We start from the raw sequence: 21,641 nt of genomic DNA, 5'->3' as shown, positions 1-21,641 counted from the left end.
AGGATGAGAATCTGGGGAAAAGAATGTTTTTTTCTTTATTTTAGCAGAAATTAGCAGCCATGACTCATATTTCCCAACTTCCTTTAAGATGCTTTCACTGACTTCTAAATCCACTTCCAACACTGGATTAAACAGGAACTAAACACCAAGTGGAATGATTGTCTGTACTGGACAACCCCATATGGAGAGCACTAGCACTTACCTTGGCTGCCTCCCCTATTGGCCAAGTTCATAGATGGACAATTCCTTCCTCTAATATCAGCCAGATTGTATCTGGTGCAATAGATGTGTCCCGCTATCCTCAATGCTCAGATAATCCTTGTTATTTTCTGCTGAACAATTATTGATCCTTCCTGCTCAGTTTATTTGCCTTTGAATTCACGCACCCCCTAACATTCATTGTCAAGCTGTATAATCTTGGTGACTTGCTTCACAGACACATACTGGACCCAATTAAAATACCCTTAGACAAAGGTTTGTATCTGCCCCAAGTCCTCCCTAGCAATAGCAATTAAGTTAGTATCCTTACCAGTTCCCAAATCATTTTACTAGAGAATAAGAATTCTCTCTAGTGGCTGCTCTTTGGCTGCTGAACAGTGTGTTATGGGCCTCAGAGAGTACAAATACCCTCTAGCTTCCCTGATGCATATACGTGAACTTCCTATCTGTGTTGCTTCTAGGCAGCTTCTGCTTTAGGTAAGGCCCTCTTTGACTTCCCCTCATTCCCTAAAGGAGAGGGAATTTTAAAAGTTCCATGAACCCTTTGTCTTCCCACAAGCAAGACAAGCCCTCCTGCATTCAGACAGTGAGGAGTGCTTTCTCTCTAGTGCTTATGACAAAGGCAAAAAGCCTTGAGCTAACAGCAGGTGCAGGTAGGCTCACTTGTACTGGCTGTGAATGCCATGCCCTCTTGTAGATGAGCAGCAGCCTGGGAGAACAGCCTGACAATCATATCTGAGATGTCACCAGATCCCTGGCCCACAGTCTAATACCTACCATGGAATGTACATATGTGGCATTTTGCCAGATCCTCCCCTGTTGTAAGTCAGCATGGCTTATTGATTTCAACAGAGCTACTGTGATTTACCCCAGCTGAGGACACAATCCATAATATCCATCTGCCATCAGCTGCAGAGAAGCATCATTTGCTGTGCAGTCCATGCTGTTCTGCTCATTTCTAAGCCATAACTCTGACTTTTGACAGGTTTGGATAACCAAAGACCTAGGAGAATAGTACTTCACTGAACCATGCCATTGTTTTTTCTTCTTTTTTGTTTTGTTCTTTTTTGCTTATGTTCACATATTTTGGACAGGTACTCAGCCTCCAACGTAGCAAGACACTTTCCCCCCAATTATGCAGAGAACTTAGTAATCACAGTTTTGTGAAAATATAATATGTACAGCGTAGAATTGGGGATTAGAAAGCCACTTTCCCCAATATCCAGGAACATTACGTAAGTGCTCACAACTGGCAAAAGTCCACTGTGGATACATGTATTCACATACTGAAGATTTGTAAGTATATATCTACAGGTGTGTGCATACATTGCCCACATATAAAATGAGCAGGCACAATATAATACTCATATTTAATATTCTAATATACTAATTTTCTATGATTCTATTTATGGTAGGCCACTTAAAATATAAAAAAAAATTGATGACAGCAAGGGATGGAGTATTTTAAAGTAAATGTGATTAGAGAGGACAATTAATTTTCCCTCAAAAAAACATGCTTTCTTGGTATTGGTTTTTTCCTTTTCTACAACCTTCCAAATACTGATATTGAATACAAGTTCTTATTTACGGTTATGAGGAAGGAAAAAATGAAATGTTCATAATTTGCTGGGAAGCAGGTTCCTGATGAGGTGCAGTAGGCATTTATTATTTAGAGTGCTGACCGTTCTCCACTGCCCAAGCAGCATAACACTGCATCAAACTGTTTTTTATTAAATCATACCAGACTGAGCAATCTTAATTTCTACCCCACACAACACACACACTTGTTTTTATTCACTTTCCACTTGCATTAAAGTGAAAAATAATACAGTAAAAGCTGTGTTAACTGGCATTTTACTAACTGGAATACTCTATTAACAGGAATTTACAATATCCCCAAATACAAATCCTCACTTTAGCAACTGGAATTTTTACCGAGTCTATCCAGCATGCGCATCAAATATTTGCATTACAAGTATGGCACTGTCTTCTGTAAAACTCTCAGATAACTGGAATTTTTATATAACTGGCACCCCCCTTACCCCACTCATGTCAGACAACAAAGCTTTTACTGTAGCATTTCCTGTAAAATGTACTTAAAGTTAAAAAAAACCCAACCCAAACCAGTCTATTTCACTAAGTGTATTTAACAAAGATTGAAAGTAATCCCACCCTTATGTTCATGATTCAATTTCACTGACTTCCAAGGAGCAATTCCTGCCTACAAAACAGATACTTTTTAACACATAAGCTCTTTACTCCTAGGTAGAGCTCAAGATCTTATTTTGATGCATTAATTATTTTTTTTCTCTATGGTGGGATATGAAGAGACTAACCCTTTCAGATGCAGTCAGCACATACCTTACGAGGCCCTGTGTTCTTCAGCTCAAACACATCCATTGTGTAGTTGACTCTGCGACCATAGTGGTCAAACTGAACATTTCCTGTGAGCCCTTGTATTCGAACCTAAAAATTAAAATAAATAAATAAATAAATAAAAAAATCAGCCTCGTGTACTGTTTGTACCTAATCACTACAGAGCAGACAGGAATCAGTAAGAAAATTACTCAACACTTTCCTCTTGTGTCCCGGGGCTACACATTTTCTATTGCTGAATATTTTGGACCAAACAGAACAACAAATTAAAAGGAAGCTTTGCTTGAACTTTCAGGTGTTCTCTAACTTAGTTTTGATGAAAAAGCAAGTACACACTAAAATATAATCCACAGAAGGGTGAAATGCACTCAAGCGTTTAAGCAAATCATGCCTTAATACATAAACCTGACAGGCCTTTGAGAGATAACAGCTGGTAGAGGAGTTGTCCTAGAGCCCATACTGGAGAAGGGAGGAGTTGTCCTAGAGCCCATGCTGGGTGGAGTTGGGCAAGAGACATGAGAGAGGCCATGACATTACAGTTTTCTTCTAGCCCTAGACTTCATGTAGCATTCTGGAGCTGTGGAAGCAAATTTCATCATACAGGCTGATACAGTAGGTGCGGTGGAGCAGGGACTGTATTGCAACCTGTGTTTGGCCCTGGGCCGGGATGTAGATTTTGATCTTTATCCCTCTTGTGCTTCACTGGAAGGCATTATTCGACTTTACCCATGATATTATCTTCACTGTACAAACCTGACTTCAGAAAAGACTATACATCTGCATACTTTCACTGACCGTTTGGAGTATACTGAATATTTAATATATTTTCCCTAAGGGCCAGGGTGTGTACTTCAAATCATATTCTTCTTTATTTGTCCACTTCAGTTTTATCCAGCTCTCCTTCAAAACTGAAATGCTTGCTTCCAGGCACAAAAATTCCAGTTCTGTCAGTACTTTCTTCTCAGTGTCTGCTTCTGAGGCAAGTCAGCTCGTGTGTAATTGGAATGATTTAAAATATTATTGTAGGAATTTTCTTTTTTACTATCCAAACTCGAAGAAAAAGGCTAAATCATCTTGACAGAGATATGGAACTTTCTAGACATCCATATTCATTAGGAACTCAAAGACCTGAAATCGATGAACAATGGCTCTGGGATATTTCTTTTTACTGGGAAAATGACCTATGTGAGTTGCATTTGAAAAAATCTAGAAGAATTCAGAATGATCCAAACAAATTTGGTAGGCAGTTTTGTGAATAATACAATTCTGTCAGTAATTTAATGATATAGTCTTTGATTTTTACTACTGGAATTAACTTTTTCTATAAATGAATACCTTTAGGGAGGAATGCAGATTAGTCTTTTAGGAGATTAAGTAGGATTTAGGCAGAAACTGGAGGCCGACATTCCAAAGAACAATCAAGGCAGCAGCCACAAAATACATTAGATACATAAATTTACTTAGTATATCCATTTTTTACTCCAAATTCCCTAGGCACCTAAGTCACATCTAAGTTTATTAAAATCCAAATTGGTGCTGGGAAGATGCCTAAACTCTGCCTAAATCCTCAATCCATTAGTTGTCCCCAGAGCATACTTGCATCAACTGAATTGAGTTCAGCACAAAGTACTGTACCTAGAGTTACTTTGATTCAAAAAAGATAATAGTGATACTTACTGCACAGTAACCCAGTGGTTAGAGCCCATGAAGAGAACTGCCCTCAATGCATTCCTGAAACTGAAGTTTCCAAACCACATCATCTGCTTCCCAACCGAATGCCCGAACCATCAGGATAAAAGCTAGTCTGGATGGGGACTTTCTATTGAAGTTGGGTGTTCAGGCAGCTAACAGTGTATGATTCATAGAGCTGGAGGACGAGGAATCAAGAGGGACTGTGACTAGCCCACTGAGAAGGGTGAGCAGTTTGCTGTTCCTGCTGTTAGGCTTATTTTTCTGTGGTTTATCCAGTGTAAAATGCATAGACCAGGAAGAACAGAGATAGGAACCCAGGACACTCTTTTCCAGGCGAAGTACCCTCTGCATAGGACAAGAGTGTAGGTTTTCCTGATTAAAGCACTCTGCTGAGGAGATGTGGATTTGAGCCCCCTCAGGCTGCGGGTGGTCTAAAATGCAATTCTCCCACTTCCTGAGGGTATGCTCAAAGCACTGACAATTGTACAAAAGATGAGTGGCATTGCCACCACCAGTGAGTTAGGTGCTTACCCTCAAACAAAGGACAAGGTGCTCTGAGTCTCAAATGGATAGAAAGTCCTAATGTGCAGTCAGAGGTAAGTATCCAAGCTCTGGAGAAGTATGGGAGTTCAGCTACATTTCCTAGTGGCTGCCGCTTACAGAAAATCACAGAACTTAGATTAATTTCACCGCGAGCTCTTTGAATGTTTGTACACACTGTAGTTGGCAGGGGAACTGGCACTAGCTTATTCATCTTGAGTATATGATTAGCCTCAAATAAACTGCAGATATATGCCATTTATGCCAGTATAATTTTACCCCTGATTTTTCTGGGCAAGTCTATACTGCATTTGAGTATCTCACATCAGTGTAAGGCTATATGTTGTGTATTAGCTCCTTTTTAGACTGATGTAAATGTAATTTGTTGAGGCCCTAACTCTCCCCACTGACTGTACTTAGAGTTCTTAGACATCTAACCCTTTCTATTCAGCTTGGCTTCCTGCATCAAACACCTACTTTTTTCAACCACCTAAGTAACGGCATCTTGGTGACCAATTTGAATCTGTCCTTTAATGTTAGGTTATAATTCATAGAGGAACAGGTGAGCTTAACACTTCAGTTAAGGGTGTTTTATTTCTTTCAGTAATTTTCAACATATTCAGTGAGGGATTTGGCCTGTGGTTTGCTTTGTGCTTCACAGAAAACAATTTCTTTCAGACACTGAGATCAAAGATATTTCACTAAACTAAAACAAAACCAGCTGAAACAATAAAACCATTAGTAGGTGGTTTAGATGCTAATTGAAAATAAATGTATCGCTCCATGCAATCTAAATGCACTTTTCTCTTCTACGTGTAGATCAGTAGAATGTATTATTCCCCAAGATCAGTAGAATTAAGCAAAGCCGTACCTGTTTCAGAGTTCTCTCCATATCGATCCCTTGACCCCATGGGGCAGCAGGATTTGCTAGACAATCTCCAGCATTCCCTCTCCGTGAAATATCAATTTTCTGCCTTCTGAGATTACGGAAGGTTTCAGCCATCACGAGGACCCCATCATAGGTCAGTGCAGATGTATACTAAACAGGGGACAAATTCATTACTTCAGTGTAGCAAATCTGTAGAAAATCAGCTTGATATATTTCTGTTTTAGCCCATTATGCACCCAATCCCTGCAGTTCCCACTGAGGCAGAACTAAAAAATCCAATATGAATTTTATTCAAGGGAGTTCTTCATGATTTGCATGATTGTCAGTATTGAGACTATATTATAATAGTTTAGCTTTAAAACTTTATTTGAGGAGAGAAATCTCTTTGTAGGAATTCATAGGGGACAATTAAATTAAAATGAAGATTTCCAGATCTCCCCTTCTCAAACTTTTGTTTTATTTACCTGATGTATCTTGGAGTAATGCTGCCCACCCATTTTTATTCTGTAGTTCACTGAGTAAGCTTAAGACCATGAATAAATGTATTGGCAATGAGTGGCAGAACCAGGTTACTTAAATTGCAAAATAACCAGGGATAGCATTCTTCTTTTTGTTTGCAAAATTTCTATTCTGATGCCCTCATACAATGGGGTATAGAAAAACTAAAATGATGAGGCTTGGAAGTCACAGTAGGTCAGGTCAGGAAAGTATGTAAATTAGGCAAAGGATATGTACAATAGAATGTGTAGAATAAATGTTACCAGCTACTAGCTTGAAGACATGGTAAGTGAGGTCACATAAGCACTAAACTAGATGCAGTGTGGTCTAGTGGGTAAGCACCATATACAGACTCAGGAAACAGAGGTTCTAATCTTTGACCTATGGCTGATCTGCTTTGTGACTCTGGTATGTCCATTCACTTCTATATGACCAGTTATAAGGTTTGTTTTGTTTAAATAGGCTGTAAGCTCTTTAGGACAGGATTGGACTATGTGCTTGAATGGTGCCAGCATAACCCCAGTCTCAATTATAGCAGTTAGGTAGATTCATAATACCCATAATAAAAGAGAAGCTCTTATACAATCATCTTTACAGGTGTATCATGTTTGGCCTGCCAAGAAAATCACAAATTGTTTAATTTTGTTATCTATATGGGAAGCGATATAGAACAATAATGGAACATATTTGCATTTTTAAGATCACGTTTAATAGTAAGCATTACATCAGGATTTATGTGCATAGTTTTCAGAAAGTTAACAACTTCGAAATGATATGATTACTATTATTATTATATTACCTCAGATACAGAAGAATGCCTGCTGGCTGGAAACCTGTGTATTCAATGTAGATATAATTGGGTTGACAAACTGAAGGTTGGTTGGAATTAGTTTGTCAATTTCCACTAAAGTTGGACTTCTAATTCTTGTCATTAAACAGGTTAATTGGAAAATAAGTGACAGAAAATGGGAAATTTGTTGCAACTCATCTTTCTATAAGATAATTGTAATGCTGGGTATAATTAGTTATCAATAATTGCATAGTCACATATCTTCTGCTGTAGCTCAGCATGATAAAGTAAAGCAAATGTGTATACCTTCAGTTATTACAATGTTTGAGTGAAATTGATGGTAGTGAGCAAAAAAATAGAAGTACCTTTGGAGGAGTCTCAGATCCTGGATATTCTCTCTGGTCCAGCTTCTTCCAGCGCTGCATCAGTTTTGTTACCATTGGGGTACTGAAATCTACTAATTGAAATCCTGTCACATTGGCTCCTCCATGCATAAACCTCTCCAAGGAAATATCTTTGAATCCCTACAAAATCAATCCAACAATGTGGTTTGTTTAGCACACTGTTACAGGTCATATCTATTTTAGGTTCACAAGGGAGCAAAACCAAGCAGCTAAAAAGGAAAATAGATATTTAATGCATGCAAAAGGCTTATAACCCCAGGAGAAAATTCAGCTTTAGCTCATAATGTTAATTTGAATTATAGAAAAATAGGGATTAAAATTTCCAGATCACTGTGTGTGTGTCTGAGGCATCAGCAGCTGGAAAAATACATTGTTGGGAGTGCTGGATAATACTGAGAAAACATAGTTAATAGCCATAGTTGAAAAACACTTTCAGAATATTACAGTCAATACGCTTATGTTTCTAGGTGATTTTGCAAAATGAAAGAGAAACTAGTTGTACTTATAAACAATTATCTACAAAATAAGACGGCTGTCAGGTGGAGTTTGACTGGGACCCCTTTAGAAGAACTACTTCTACTTGTATGAGCTGGACCCTCTGCCTACGTAAACTGATGATATAGGGGGCAGCCAAAGGGCTTGGCCATTCTGTAAATCTGAAACTTGTCTACTTTGTTTGATTTGGTTTGTTTTTAAGTATTGATAATTTATGTAGTTTAGCTATTAATCTCATTTCTATTATTTCATTCTATTTAACTGTCTATGTTATTGTGCAGTATCTGATCAAAGGTGTCAACACCTTTTATTAGCTGGGTGGTAAACACCCAGTGCACTCTAAGGAAGAGAATTCATAGGTTTAGGTGATAGGCTTATAACAGAGATTTCTTGCCATTGTAAATATGATCTTTAGTCCTCGCACAAAAGAGGCACGCCTTGTCTCTACGCCTTTTCTGTCAGTAAATAGAGATTTGTCTACACAGCTGAAAATTACATAATTTATTGTTTTTAAAGGCCTAAAAAGAACCTCTTCCTTTCAATCCAGTGATACTCTCACCAATAATCCAGTGATGCAACTTATATAAATTGCGATGTTGAAAGAAAAGATCGATGATGAGAGAAATTTATCTTCAGTATCATTAACTACTGGCACTGTGGGTAAAGTAAATTTTAATATAGATTTATGCACCCAATAACTTGCTCTTACTCTTGACTCCACTTTGAGTGAGAGTTTAAATTCACTACCTGGCTCTGTCCTGGATTCCTGGGTACATAATACAGTCCTACAATGGGAAAATGAAGGCAATAAGGATTCCCTAGTCTATCAAACTCACCAAGATTCTCATGTCTTCAACAGTTGCTATGCGAAATATTCTTTTAAATTAATTAATAGCAATTAAAATAATCTGTGATTTAAAATCACAGTTAGAAGTGCACCATATTTTAAAACAACTGAAATGTCAAGAAATAGGCTAATAAAGCCCTGAACAATGAGGATTTAATGACACTTGATAAACTGACAGATTAAGAATCTGACCACAAAAACACTTCTTCCATTCTTATTGATCATATTTCTCCTAGAGACAGAAGTAACAGACTAAGAGAACAAAATATTTTATTACGCAACTTTTACCCACATAAAAGAGAATTTTTAAATATGAACCAAAGCATTGAATGGTTTTCAGCCATTTAAAATCTCTCTTCACCTATTGGAAAATAATATTATTTATGTCTCCAGAATTCAATCCTTGAAATGCTCAGCTAGATACCTCATCCCCCCCGTCCCCTCTTGAGAGTTGGATTTAACAGTTTATGTCTGTTAAAGAGAGGGAAGAACATTGCTAACCTAGTGAAGAGGGCTTTAAAATAGGCTTGCTGGGGGACGGACACCAACACCCTAAGGTAAGCATGGAAGCAGGAGACCTGGAGGAAGAGCAAGCAGGAGGGGGCAACAAGGGAGGTGCTCTCATACTTCCTGAGAAATCAGGACAACTGACTAGTTACCTCAGGTACCTGTACACAAATGCATGGAGCCTGGGAAACAAACAGGAAGAACTGGAAGTCCTCGCACAGTCTATGACGTGATTGGAGATAACAGAGACTTGGTGGGAAATTGAAAGATGCCCCAGAAATCTTCAACTAATTAATTGACTGGCAGTATCCAATTCTGATCAAAGCATTTAATATAATTATTTTAGAAGGCATTTACCTGAAGCAATGGAATGAAAAAATAATAGTCCCAATCATTAAAAATGGCAATGTCCTATTGGCCTATGCCCTATTACCTCATTAGTTTTATGCGTATTCTTGTCAAAATACTTTGGAGACATCTACTTTTTCATCTTCATACATGGATTTCTGAAAATATTATTTTGGGAAAAGTATGTTGGTTTTAGAGAAGTTTATTCCTGCATGGACCATCGTGCTATTTAGCATCTAAATACATATAAAGACAAAAATATTTGCATGTAGCCTTCATAGGTCTCAAGTGAGCTATTCACTCCATAGACAGATAGTAGTTATGGAAAAAACCTGGCAATGACATCAAAGGAAAAAGATCTCTCATAATTAACTGTTAATTAGAGCCCCTCTACACATGCAGGAAAAGGTGTGATGGGATCTGATGGACTCTACATGTGACATGCCTCCTGCCATGCCACATGTGCATGGCAGGAGGCGTGATGGTGGGATCATGAATCAGATCCCATCACACTTTCTTATTGCTGGTGCTGGGGGAACCTGATCCCAGGATCCCCCTGCACCAGCAAGAAGCAAGCTCCTAGGGCTGGAAGCCCCCTCAGCTCACTCGGGCTCCCAGCTGTGAGGGTGTCCCAGGGATCCCTGCAGACTGCAGCTTTTATGAAGTACCCCCGCAGCTGTGACTGCCCCAGCTGCAGTCTTCTGGCTGTGGAGGTGCATGGGACACCCCCGCACGTGGAAGTCCTGTTAGCTTTTGGGACTCCCAGCTGTGTGAGATCTTGTCTTACCAATCTCATCTCCTTCTACAAACAGGTCTCTTGCCACCTGGACATGGGAGAGAAGGTCGACCTTATATACCTAGACTTCCAAAAGGCTTTTGATCTAGTATCCCATGATATCCTTGTGGAAAAATTGGAAGATTGTGGGCTTAACTGCTCAACAGTTCAGTGGGTGGAAAACTGGCTGCATGTTAGGACCAAGAGAGTTCTCATGAACGGATCTGTGTTGTCCTGGAGAGAAGTGGCCAGTGGTGTCCCTCAGTGGTCTGTGCTTGGACCAGTGCTTTTCAACATCTTTATCAATGATTTGGATGTTGGGGTGAAAAGCTCGCTGGCCATGTTTGTGGATGACGCCAAGTTATGGGGGAGCGTGGTCATGCCAGAAGATAGGCTACAGATACAGATACAGGTGGACCTGGACAGGCTAGAGAGCTGGGCAGACTGGAACCAGCTGAAGTTCAACACTCAGAAGTATAAGGTGCTCCATCTGGGGGCAAACAATCTCCAACATACCTACAGGCTCAGTGCTGACAATTTGACTTGCACCATGGCAGAAAGGGACCAGAGGTAGTGATCGACCATCACATGAACATGAGCCGGGAGTGTGATGCTGTGGCCAGCAGGGCAAACAACACACTAGCATGCATTAACCATTGCATCCCTTGTAAAATTAAGGAAGTGATACTCCCACTGTACTCCACACTGGTGAGAAGAGCCACCTGTATGATCAGAGTCTTGTAAGATAAGCCATACAAGGAGAGGCTGAGGGACTTGGGCCTCTTCAGCCTACAGAAGAGAAGATTGAGAGGAGACTTAGTAGCAGCTTACCGCTATATCAAGGGAGTACATCAAGAACTCAGTGAACAGCTGTTCACCAGGGCACCCCTAGGGAAGACCAGGAGCAATAGAGACAAACTCCTGGAAGGCTGCTTAAGGCTCAATTCCAGGAAAAATTCCTTCACAGTTAGGGTGTCCAGACTGTGGAATAAACTCCCTCCAGTGGTGGTGCAGTCACCTACCCTGGAAATCTTCACAAGGAGACTGGACAGTCACCTCACTGGTGTCACTTGACCCCAGTTGTCTTTTCCTGGCTAGTGCAGGGGAACTGGACCCGATGATCTACAAGGTCTCTTCCAGCTCCTAACAATCTATGAATCTATGAGCTAGGAAATCCCAGGTTTGGGGGTGCACATAGGCCCCTCCAGCTGAGAGCTCTGATCAGCTAATGGGACTCTCAGCCACTGGGGCCCCTGGCCACACATTCCATTAATGATGTGATAGGAAGCAGCTACAAAGTTATTTCACATATTTTGTGGAATAACTTTGTAGTTTATTCCTCTTTTTATTATGCCATTAATTGGCTGAATGTGTGGCCGGATGGTTATTTAAAGTGTGATTAACTGGTTTAAGTGCCTTAAGAGTAATGCGTAGATGGGGTCTGACTATTCAAACACAGCATATAAAGTGTGTTACATAATTAGCAGTGCCCCGTCCAATAGTTCCCCAACTAAGACAGGGGTATAGCAAGGATGTCTGCTTGTTCTGCTACTTCATTTATTCTTGAACAATCTAAAATAAATGCTAACAGTGAATCGGTTCCATGAACTCATAATTTTGAATGACCCTGTCCCTTTCCTGCTTTATGTAAATGAAGCATTAATAATGGCATAATCCCAAATAGTCCTCCAAAGATTCGTAGATGCTTTTCAGCAGTAATGTACCTCAAATGGCTTTGAAATCAACACAGCTAAAATCATGGTATTGGTTTTATGGAATGAATGGTTTGGTTTTTGCAGAAAAAAGGAAATAGAGTAAATGTCTTCCTTTAATACCTTGGAATCTACTTTAGCAACAATCTGAGTTGGAATAAGCACACTGAAAATGTAAATACGAGAACAAAACATGCATTCGGCAGAATTTTACTGTTTTACAATAAGAAGGGCAAAGGTTCTTTAAGTGTTAAAGGTCTATAGATGCCAGGTAGAGTTCATTTTATTGTATGGAGCAGAATTTTGGGTTACTGACCCTATGAACCATGCAAAACCTGAAGAGATTTCTAATTACTTTTTAAGGCAAATTTATCTCTATCTAAATCAATATTGGGTTGTGTGTGGAGAGGAGGCATGCACTCTAACATGGGACTGATAAATGTGAGCACTTTAGCTCAATTAAAAACTCTAAACTACTGGAGAAAAATTAGATCTTTTACACCAATAGATACCCTAGGAAATGCAATCTAGAAGCCTCTCCTTTGCCAAATAAACCCTGGTTTGGGTAGTTAAATAACATCTACATTCTCCTCCAGATGAATGGACTGGGAAATGTATTGAGATTCACTGATTCAGTATTTCCTCTATACTTAAAACAAGACATCAATTTAAGAATTAAAAGTGCCCGCATGCAGACAGATATGCCAGGAGTAAGACTCTCTCAAACTTCTACTTTTAAAAGGTTAAAAAATACTTTCTTGGCCTTGAAACCTACCTGTCTAAGGTGTAAAACTACAAACAATAAGAAGCCATTGCTACATTGAAATTCACTCTAATGAGATTTTTAGTTGTCATGGGCATTTCGTGTTGGATCATATTGGGACAAAATATGCCCTTGTGGGAGGAATGAGATAGATTATTTAAATCACTATTTGTGGTCTTGTTTGTTTTTTGAAATGCTTAGAGGAAAATGGATCTCTCTATTAATGGGAAATTTGAAACACTGGGTTAATGAAGGAAAAGCAATCTGTCTTCTTTCTAACACTTCAGAGACTTTCCTATATACTTTAGGCTTATTTGTGTTAGGGCCGTAGGGCCTTATTACATGTTAGACTTTGAGCTGCTCAGATGTTGAATAGTATAGGTGCTAGCTCAAGTTTGCAACAGTCATACCTTAAAGCTAAAAATGTTCTCTGACAATTCCCTACCTGAACCACTGTGACTTGGCACAAGAGAGCTGGTAAGCAGGGGACAGACTAGGAGCTATGGCTGTGAGTTACCTCTACAGGGCTGGTAAGCCAGGACAGGCTTCTATCCCTGCTCTAGGTGGGGCCATGTGAGAGATGGTTGGGGGAAGGGGGCACATGATGGTGGAAGGTGGAGAGTTAATGGGATGTTGGTGGGTAATGAAATGGGAGGTGGAAATGAAATGTGGATGGGGAAAGGGTGGTTAAATGAAAGAAGCCAGACACTGAAGGAATTGGGATTTGAGATTAGGGTGTGGCAGGTGCTGGTTGTGCTTCCTGGGATGTTTGGGAGGTAGGATCAGTGAGGGAAGGCACTTATGGGGGAGCTACTGCCTCTGTCCCAGGAACAAACCTCCAGCTCATGGGGACCTGATCTGCTCCACTATCTTGTCATCTCCCCCATCCACCTGGACCCCACTCCCAGACCCATTCATGCCCTACAGCCTAGATAGCTGGCATGGGCTTTGCAGCTCATTTGGATGGGGTTGCATCCCTGGGGGTAGGAAGGTCACACTCGCAGGGGTGGCAGCGGGAGTTGGCTTGGTGCCAGGTAGAGTTCAAGGGGTGGAAAATTTGTCCACATAGAACAGTGGGGTGGGGGAGAGAACCCTGCATCCTGGGATGCCAGAGGACTGCAACTTGGGCAGCTTATCTGTGAGGAGTGGCCACACATTAATGGAACAGAAGCCGGGGGACATAGATCAGAGATAAACTTGCCCTAGCGGGGTGTAACTTTAAGTCACCCAAAGTGTGCTTAAAACTAATTTCAGGTGTTAATGTGTGGACAGTCCAGGGAGTAAGAGTTCCAGGTGCTATCCAAAATAACCACGTATCAAAGCCCTAGTAAGGCCCTTACTTGCACAAAAAAATTTGGGCTAAAATGAAGTAGAATCATGTTTTGTTTTAATGTTCACTACGTCATTTTATCTTTAATATCATCATGCACTATGTTCTGTTTTAATTTTCTGTAAACCTGTAGAATAGAAAATCTTAGGGCATATTATTAGCAAAAACCATACATTTATAAAATATTATTTAATTCTATATAATGTTAATCTCTCATTTTATTGTATTGTTTTGGTGACTGCTTTAAATAAACTACTGCTGGTACACAAGATGCAAGCTGAAGACAGATATGTTTTAAAATGGTGTAACAGAGATCAGAATTTTAGGTAGAGTTTGTCACTGGATACTCTTCAAATGGCACATAGGCAACATGAGAAAGAAACCTTATGTGAAGTTTACTGGTGTTAGGAAATTCTTTTTCTTATTGATTTGAAGTTTAGAATGAACATCATCATAGACAAAACAATTAAATGATGTTGACACCCCTGCTGTTGAATACCAAGGTTGGTTTGTTCTCTGAGTGGCAAAGTGGCTAAACTGACCTTATATATTTAGGAGTTAGGCATTCATAAGAAAATAACACTCTCCCCACTACTTTCCCATCCTGACTGGTTTTACCCCATTGCACTTGAAAAGTAAGATTCTGAAAATGTTTTCCAAGGGTCTGTTCCTTTGTTAAAAGAAAGATCTGCTTTAAGTACATTAGACTGAGCTAGAAAAGAGAATTTTAGTGCATGTGAAAGGTAGTAGGTCACTAACTTATTTAACCCAAATAGCAGTGCAGGATAGTACCTTAGGGTTCCTGTAGACATGTGGGATGCCTGCATTACAACACATCAGAGCAGACTCAATTAATTGTGTGTGCTCCTTCAGCCTTGGCATCTTGTGTATTTAGTGTCCCCATGCTTCAAAATGGTTGTGGGGGTACTATAGCTAAAGCTCATCAAACAAGATTTAGTTAAAGTGGCCCCACCACCATTTTGAAGCACTGGATGCTGAATACAAGAGCCACTCTAAGTAAAGTGCTCCCCCTCACCTGACCCCCAGAGTGTGTGTAAAGATGCCCTTTTAGACTAACTCATTTAAAGAGGGATGCATTTTTGTATAGTATAGCCTACTTCCTTATGGCATCTGATAAAGTAGGAGGAATGGAAGGTATGAAAACCAGAAGTTACAAATATATTTTGTAATCTGATTTGTTGTGTGCATTAGAATGTTTGTTAAGAAAAGAAACTATTGTAGTAATAAAATGCTATTTTATTTATTATTTTTCCCTCTTTGAACATTTGGTGAACTAATGCATTATATAGTTCTAAAAGGAAAACACTGATGTAAGACTCTTACTAGAAGTAGCTTACAGGAAAATGCATGTACCCTGGAAAATCTGGAGAAGTTACTTTGAACCTTGGTATTCAAGTAATGATAGAGTAATAATAATAATAATAATAATAATAATAATAGAGTAACAATAAAAAGATCATGTAATACTATCTACAGGTCAAACTCAGCCTCCACTTACACCCAGCCTGCCCCTGTATTGAATTTAATGGAAAATAACTAAGGATAACATTTAGCTTCTTGTTACTGAAATAGCATCAGAATAGGAAAAAGAAACACATTTTTCTCTACATTGTTCAGAACCTATTACAGTAAATTGTATATTAGTTACAAATAGCAAATTTCATGTGTAGCATCATAATTCCAGAGCACAGTTGAGTATTTTCCTTGTCAAGCATTAACATAATTACACAAAAGGATCTTACCAGGTTTGCAATGATGTAATGGTAGCCTTTAACATGCTTTCCAACACTCACAATCTGTAGGGGGGAAAGAAAGCAAACTAGGTAATATTGTACTGCTTCAGTAAGTCATTAATCATCAGCTGGACATACATTATGAGATGTATAACTTTAGTGACATTTTGTTAAGATTTTTTTTCCCCACGAAAATGATTAAGGTAGCTATAATTTTCCTAATGCCTAGCCATTAGAAAATGAAACAGCTAAAATAATCAACTGGTAATTTTACAGTCTCAATACCTTCCATGTGCCTGAACATTTTACTGCTGTATATTATTTTATCAAGTGTAGTAATTCCTTATGGAATACAAACCTAAAAGCAGGCAGTCATATATTACACCAAAAGCCTAAATGCTGTTTGGGCCTTTTTGTTTTAAAAATTGTAATGGTTGTGAATTACTTTGTATTCTTAACTCAGGATTGGATTTCTCTGGGTTACAATACAAGATCTTAATTCAGTTTTTCTACCACAAAACTGAAGGCAACAGAGAGAGATGAGTGAGAGCTGAATAAGAATGGAATATTAGATTGTGTGGCGCAGCTTGGAGTTCTCTGCCCATTTTGGAGGGCAATTTGTGACTGGTCCTTTCACAGGACTTGCAAAGTGTCAGGGAAACCCTTTGCATAGTCCAAGCACATGTCTTGTGTGCAACCAAAGGAGCTAGGCAGAAGAGATAGGGACAGACATTCAAAAAGTTGGAGGCTAAATTGATTCAATCTTTGCAGGTTAATCTAACCTGCCTGGATAAAACCAATTTGCAAGTGAATAAACATTCATTGTTAACTCTGGAAATGAAGGCACATGCCTGCAGTGGCTCAGGCCAGAAGCTGAAGGGCACTACAGTGCACCCTCAGCTGCAAGGAAGCTGTGCTGGCAGGGGGGGAGGGCATGGCCAGCCCAGGCAGTAGCGTAAAGGGAACTGGCCAGGGAGGGTGTTTAATTCCCGCCTCCCTGTCCCACCAGCATGAACCTGAGCCAGGGTTTGCAGGCAGCTTCCTCATCACCACTCCAGTGGCAGAGGCATGGGAGCAGTCAGTTAAACCTCTTCTCTGCTCCCTTCCAGGGTTAGCATCTGGCCAGACCCCCACCCCTGCCTGTCCCTGCTCTGGCTAGGGAGCACAGAGGCAGAGCCATCCCTGTTCCACTAGAGCAGAGAGCAGAGCTCAGCCCAGAGAGCATGCTGGGATGCTGGGAGATTCTGGTTTAACTTAAACCAGGAAGGGGTCTGGGACAGAAGTTGCATAAACCGGTTTGAGCTCAATCAGTTAAGTCTGACACTAAATTCAACCAGGTTTATCTCAAACCAGTTTTAGCCATTTTGAAACTGGTTTGTGTGTTCTGGTTAACTTCTGTTAACCAGAAGTTAACTGGTTAACTTCTGTTCTGTTGCAGGTTTAGCCTGATACATATTCATTATTTCTGTTCATTTACTCACTCACCTCCTCAAAGATTTTGAGCTGCTTTGTAAACACATACAATATCTGCTGGCTGAGATTCTCCTAGCAGTTTAGGACTTAATAATTAATGGTGACTCTATGGATCTAGCCCCTATGCTGCTATGAAAAACCTGAACTCCAGTGCCTGCTCTGAAGAGTTTTCAGTTCCTAGTGCTCAGAGAGCACACACAATGGCCAGAGCACAGGCCAAATATCCCTTAATCCTCACAGCTCCCTCACTTCAGTGCAACAGATCAAGACTAAGGTTCCATCTTACAAGTGAAGGCTACGTGGTGAGCCATTACAGATTGCAGGGTGGTCAACCCAAGAAAAAATATTATTGACAATCCGCAAAGTTTTTACTGACAGCCAAACATTTTATTAACATGTGTTTTTACTAGGTCCAAATTTAGGGATCTAACACCAACCATGGCAAAAATTTTGGTTTTCAGTAAAAAGTTAGCAGATTGTCTATTAAAAAAAAATCTTGGGTTGGCAACCCTGGAACTGAATGATTAAAATAAAATTTAAAAAATCTTAAGATTTCCCTGTCTAGAAAGCAAATACAAAAAACCCCTCTAAAATACTAATCCAGTCTTTCCCCTTCAAAAAAGTAGTTAACTACATTTGAAAATAAAGCTTATCATTCCAAGTGGCATTTCAGAGCCTACTGCTGAAGGCAAGTCTTGCTAAAGAAACAACCTAATGGAAATGTCTTTTCATCCTTAATTGTACTGGGACCTCAGGTAAAAGATTGTGAGGGCTGCAACAATGGTTTTACACCATGATGTTCCCACTCTAGGGGTGGGGACAGCACCCTCTACACACCCTGAGACTGACCCCTACACCCTGGTACCCCAAATTGCACCATACTGACCACGCATAGCCCACCCTCAAACCTCACATGCCCTTTAGACCTCAAACCATCATCTCTTCTCCCCCTGCCCAGCAGCTCCATCCTGGCTGTACTGTCTGCCTTCTTGTCCTGCCCAACCCTGCATACCTTTGAGGTGAGCACTGAGCAGCCATTACAGGCAGGGGACAACAAGGACACAGAAAAGCAGAACATGGCTAGGGCAGGAAGCAGTAAGGGGCTGACAGATAGTTCCCTGCAAGGCACTGAGCTATGCTTCTAACTAGATACCAGGTAGCACTGCTTTGCTCAGTCTGTCCATTGACACTTGAATCTAGCCTTATACTGACAGCAGCAATGAACCAGCTCGATGTTCCTTAGTTTTTTTATGGATAGCTCCAATTTTCTTTTATGGCCTTCATGGGCAGGCATTTTTAGCCTTTTTTTTAAGGACATCCATAAGTTTACAGACAGTTGGCAAACCTGATGATTTGGTAAAGAGCAAATAGCAAGTCAGTGTCCAGATTAGCTATGGGAACTGCCTGATTTCCTTTCTTGTCATTATTTTAACAGACTGGTGGGATGCATCCAAATGAGAATAGATGTTTGGTTCCCCAAGTAGCGGTGGCGCACCTTGCGCCACCGCTACTTGTCCCTGGAGAATGCCTGTGCTATGCATGCTTTGGTGCACTGTGAGTTACCCTGGGTGGGGTTGGGGAGGCCCCAGAAGCCTTACCTGGGCTCCTGGGGGCTTCCTGGGGCTGCAGTAGTGGCAATTCTGTCACACAGAGTCTGGCTGTCAGCTGGAGCATGGCTCTGGGTGGCCCAGCTCCACTTTTGAGCAGTATGCACTGCCTGTGTATGCGCTGCTCCACCTTTTTGTTCTGCAGAGGGGTTTTTTGACCCCTGGATATAGCATGCCCTTGCAGCATGGAGAATGTATAAATGTGTGTTATGTGGTGGATGTGGTCATAGAATCCAAAGGATTTGGTATTGGGATCTATGAAGGAACTGTTTGAACTATTGACTATTTCGAATAGTAAGGTAGTCACAGAAAACCTCTCATCTCTTACTTCTCCTGTCTCCAAAACTATTTTTCTGCTCCATTAATTATAATAACTTGTAGTTTTAAAACATACACCAGGCTGAAACACCATCATGTTAATTAGGCATTTGTCTGCAGTCCAATCATGCTCCCATTAAAATCAGCAATCAAGTTTCCATTTATTTCACAGGAAAAAAATAAAGACCTTATGAATGACCTGCATTGTGCATGGTGGAGCATGTTGTTATAGCCTTTTGTAATATGTATAAAAGCTGCCCAACCTTATTTCTGGCATAAGCTGATGGAAATCTATTGGCATTAATGGTGTTGCAATGATGCCATTGCTTACAATGGCATTATAGCTTTACTCCTAGCAGTCATGATTTGTAATATGGAGCTATGTATCCTTCCATAATACAAAGAAATTGATATAAACTAGAAAATCCTATGTTAAATAAATAATGTAGAACAGTTTGAATAAAACATCCACTTTTAAATATGATATTGAAGGCCAAAGTTACAGTAAAAAACTCTGGGTCAGCTTGTGCTTGTGTAAAATACTGTAACTCTACAAAGAAGCTCACTGAAGTCAATGCAGCTATGATATTTATATCCCCAAAGGATCTGTCTCTATATTATTTTTGACAGCCCAGAATACAAGGACCATTACAGTGCATCTGTCAAATAAAACAAATGCACAAAGCCCCCTTTATGATTAGGTATGTCAGGTGCCCTTCTAAAGTTGTTAAAGTAATATAAAACAGTACATACTGCAAATACGAATGGAAAATACTGAGTAAAATTTCTAAGTGAATTTGTTTCAACTAGGTTCATGTCCTTTCTGCCTTTTGCTAATATCCTAGCAAGTGAGAGTAGTGTGAGAAATGTTCATAGAAACAGTCACTTTTAAGAGAACATTTGTGGAGTGCAAAATTTGAACTTTATTTGCTTCAGACCCCTGCATCTAAGGGCCAGGTATGTGTTCCCATGGAATTTCGGTGTCTATGTGTGGTCATGGTCCAATTCCAGTGTGCTCAAGATCAAGCATTAATGCAAAAAAGTGAGGGTGTCCTCCTCCACCCCACTACTTATAGTGATTTTGTCATAAGACTAAGATGGAGGAGTGTTACAAAAGTATAAAATAGAAACATTCACGCTTTTTAGGAACTTAAGCAGAGTGGAAGAGGATTACACTTATATACCAAATGGGAGCAATAGGACCTGCTCCAAGAGTTTAATTAACGGAGCAGCTTCTGTATCAGAAGGAGACGGAAAAGGCTAGGACTCTTCAGTTTGGAAGGAGAAGGCTGAGGAGGGGATATGATAGAGGCGTATAAAATTATGAGGAGTGTGGATAAAGTGAATAGGGGACTGTTATTCTCCAGGTTTCAGAATACAAGACCAAGGAGCATCTACTGAAATGATCAGGGGGCTGCTTTAAAATAATAATAAGGAAGTACATTTTTGCACAGTTCTTGTCAACTCATGGAATTTATTACCACAGGAAAATATGGAGGCAGGCAGTGTAATCAGGTTGAAAAAAGGATTAGATAAATTAATGGAGGACAGGTCCATTGGAAAAGTTGGGGATGTATTTCTTACATCCTTAAACCAATGATGGTTGATGTCAGGAAGGGTATAAAAGGGGATGGATTTACTACTTGCAACTTTCAGACACAGGATAGAGGTCTAGATGGACCATTTGCTTGACCCAGTCTGGCACTTCTTATGTTCTTATGAGTGACTGAACACACTGAGGGGCCCTCACATTCAAATGAAACTCTCATTCTATTATTTTTTTTATTATTTGCATTTCTACCAGGGGCACAAGACCATAATCAGGGTAAGGACTTTATTAAATACATATTGGGCATGTCTACACGAGACACTATGGTGCAGTAGGAATGAGCTACTCTGTTGTAGCTCATTGGTACAGTGCTGTAGCATAGCTGGGAATGAATTGTGACTGCACAATAGTAACAATATACTGCAAAGTAGCTCATTGCTAATGCACAGTAGCATCTAAAAAAACCCATGCTGGGACAGTACTGTGCAGTAACATTGGTTACTACAGTCATTTAGTGCTCGGTTAAGCAAGCACTAAATGACTGCACAGTACCACCTGCAGAGTCCGCCTCTCACGTAGCTGTGGCTATTAAGAATCAGTCCACACTATAAATAGATAAGAGTATTTTTCATACATTATAGATCAGGAATTGAGCATGAATATGCTAGATCCAAACCTTATGGGCATCTAAAAAGGATTTGGGTGAGGTAGAACATGTCTATACTGGCACTAGGGTGTTTTCAAGATTGCTACAG

General features: G+C 40.0%; 1 protein-coding gene across 3 annotated transcripts in view; it reads right to left on the bottom strand.

The window, feature by feature from the left end:
• GRIA4 (glutamate ionotropic receptor AMPA type subunit 4) overlaps positions 1-21,641 on the bottom strand; it is a 383,074-nt gene that overhangs the window by 97,988 nt on the left and 263,445 nt on the right. For all 3 annotated transcript variants that reach the window (XM_006018946.3, XM_006018945.3, XM_006018947.2), the window contains exons 5-8: positions 15,949-16,002; positions 7,370-7,528; positions 5,699-5,866; positions 2,581-2,685 (exon numbers count right to left, since the gene is read on the bottom strand). In XM_006018946.3, the coding sequence (XP_006019008.1) occupies positions 2,581-2,685; positions 5,699-5,866; positions 7,370-7,528; positions 15,949-16,002 (486 nt within the window). The remainder of the gene's footprint in view (positions 1-2,580; positions 2,686-5,698; positions 5,867-7,369; positions 7,529-15,948; positions 16,003-21,641) is intronic.

This window comes from Alligator sinensis, unplaced genomic scaffold (genome assembly GCF_000455745.1).
Source record: "Alligator sinensis unplaced genomic scaffold, ASM45574v1 scaffold802_1, whole genome shotgun sequence".
In the NCBI taxonomy this organism is placed as follows: domain Eukaryota; kingdom Metazoa; phylum Chordata; order Crocodylia; family Alligatoridae; genus Alligator; species Alligator sinensis.
The sequence above is the reverse complement of the archived record's forward strand: the minus strand, read 5'-3'. Positions and strand labels throughout refer to the sequence as shown.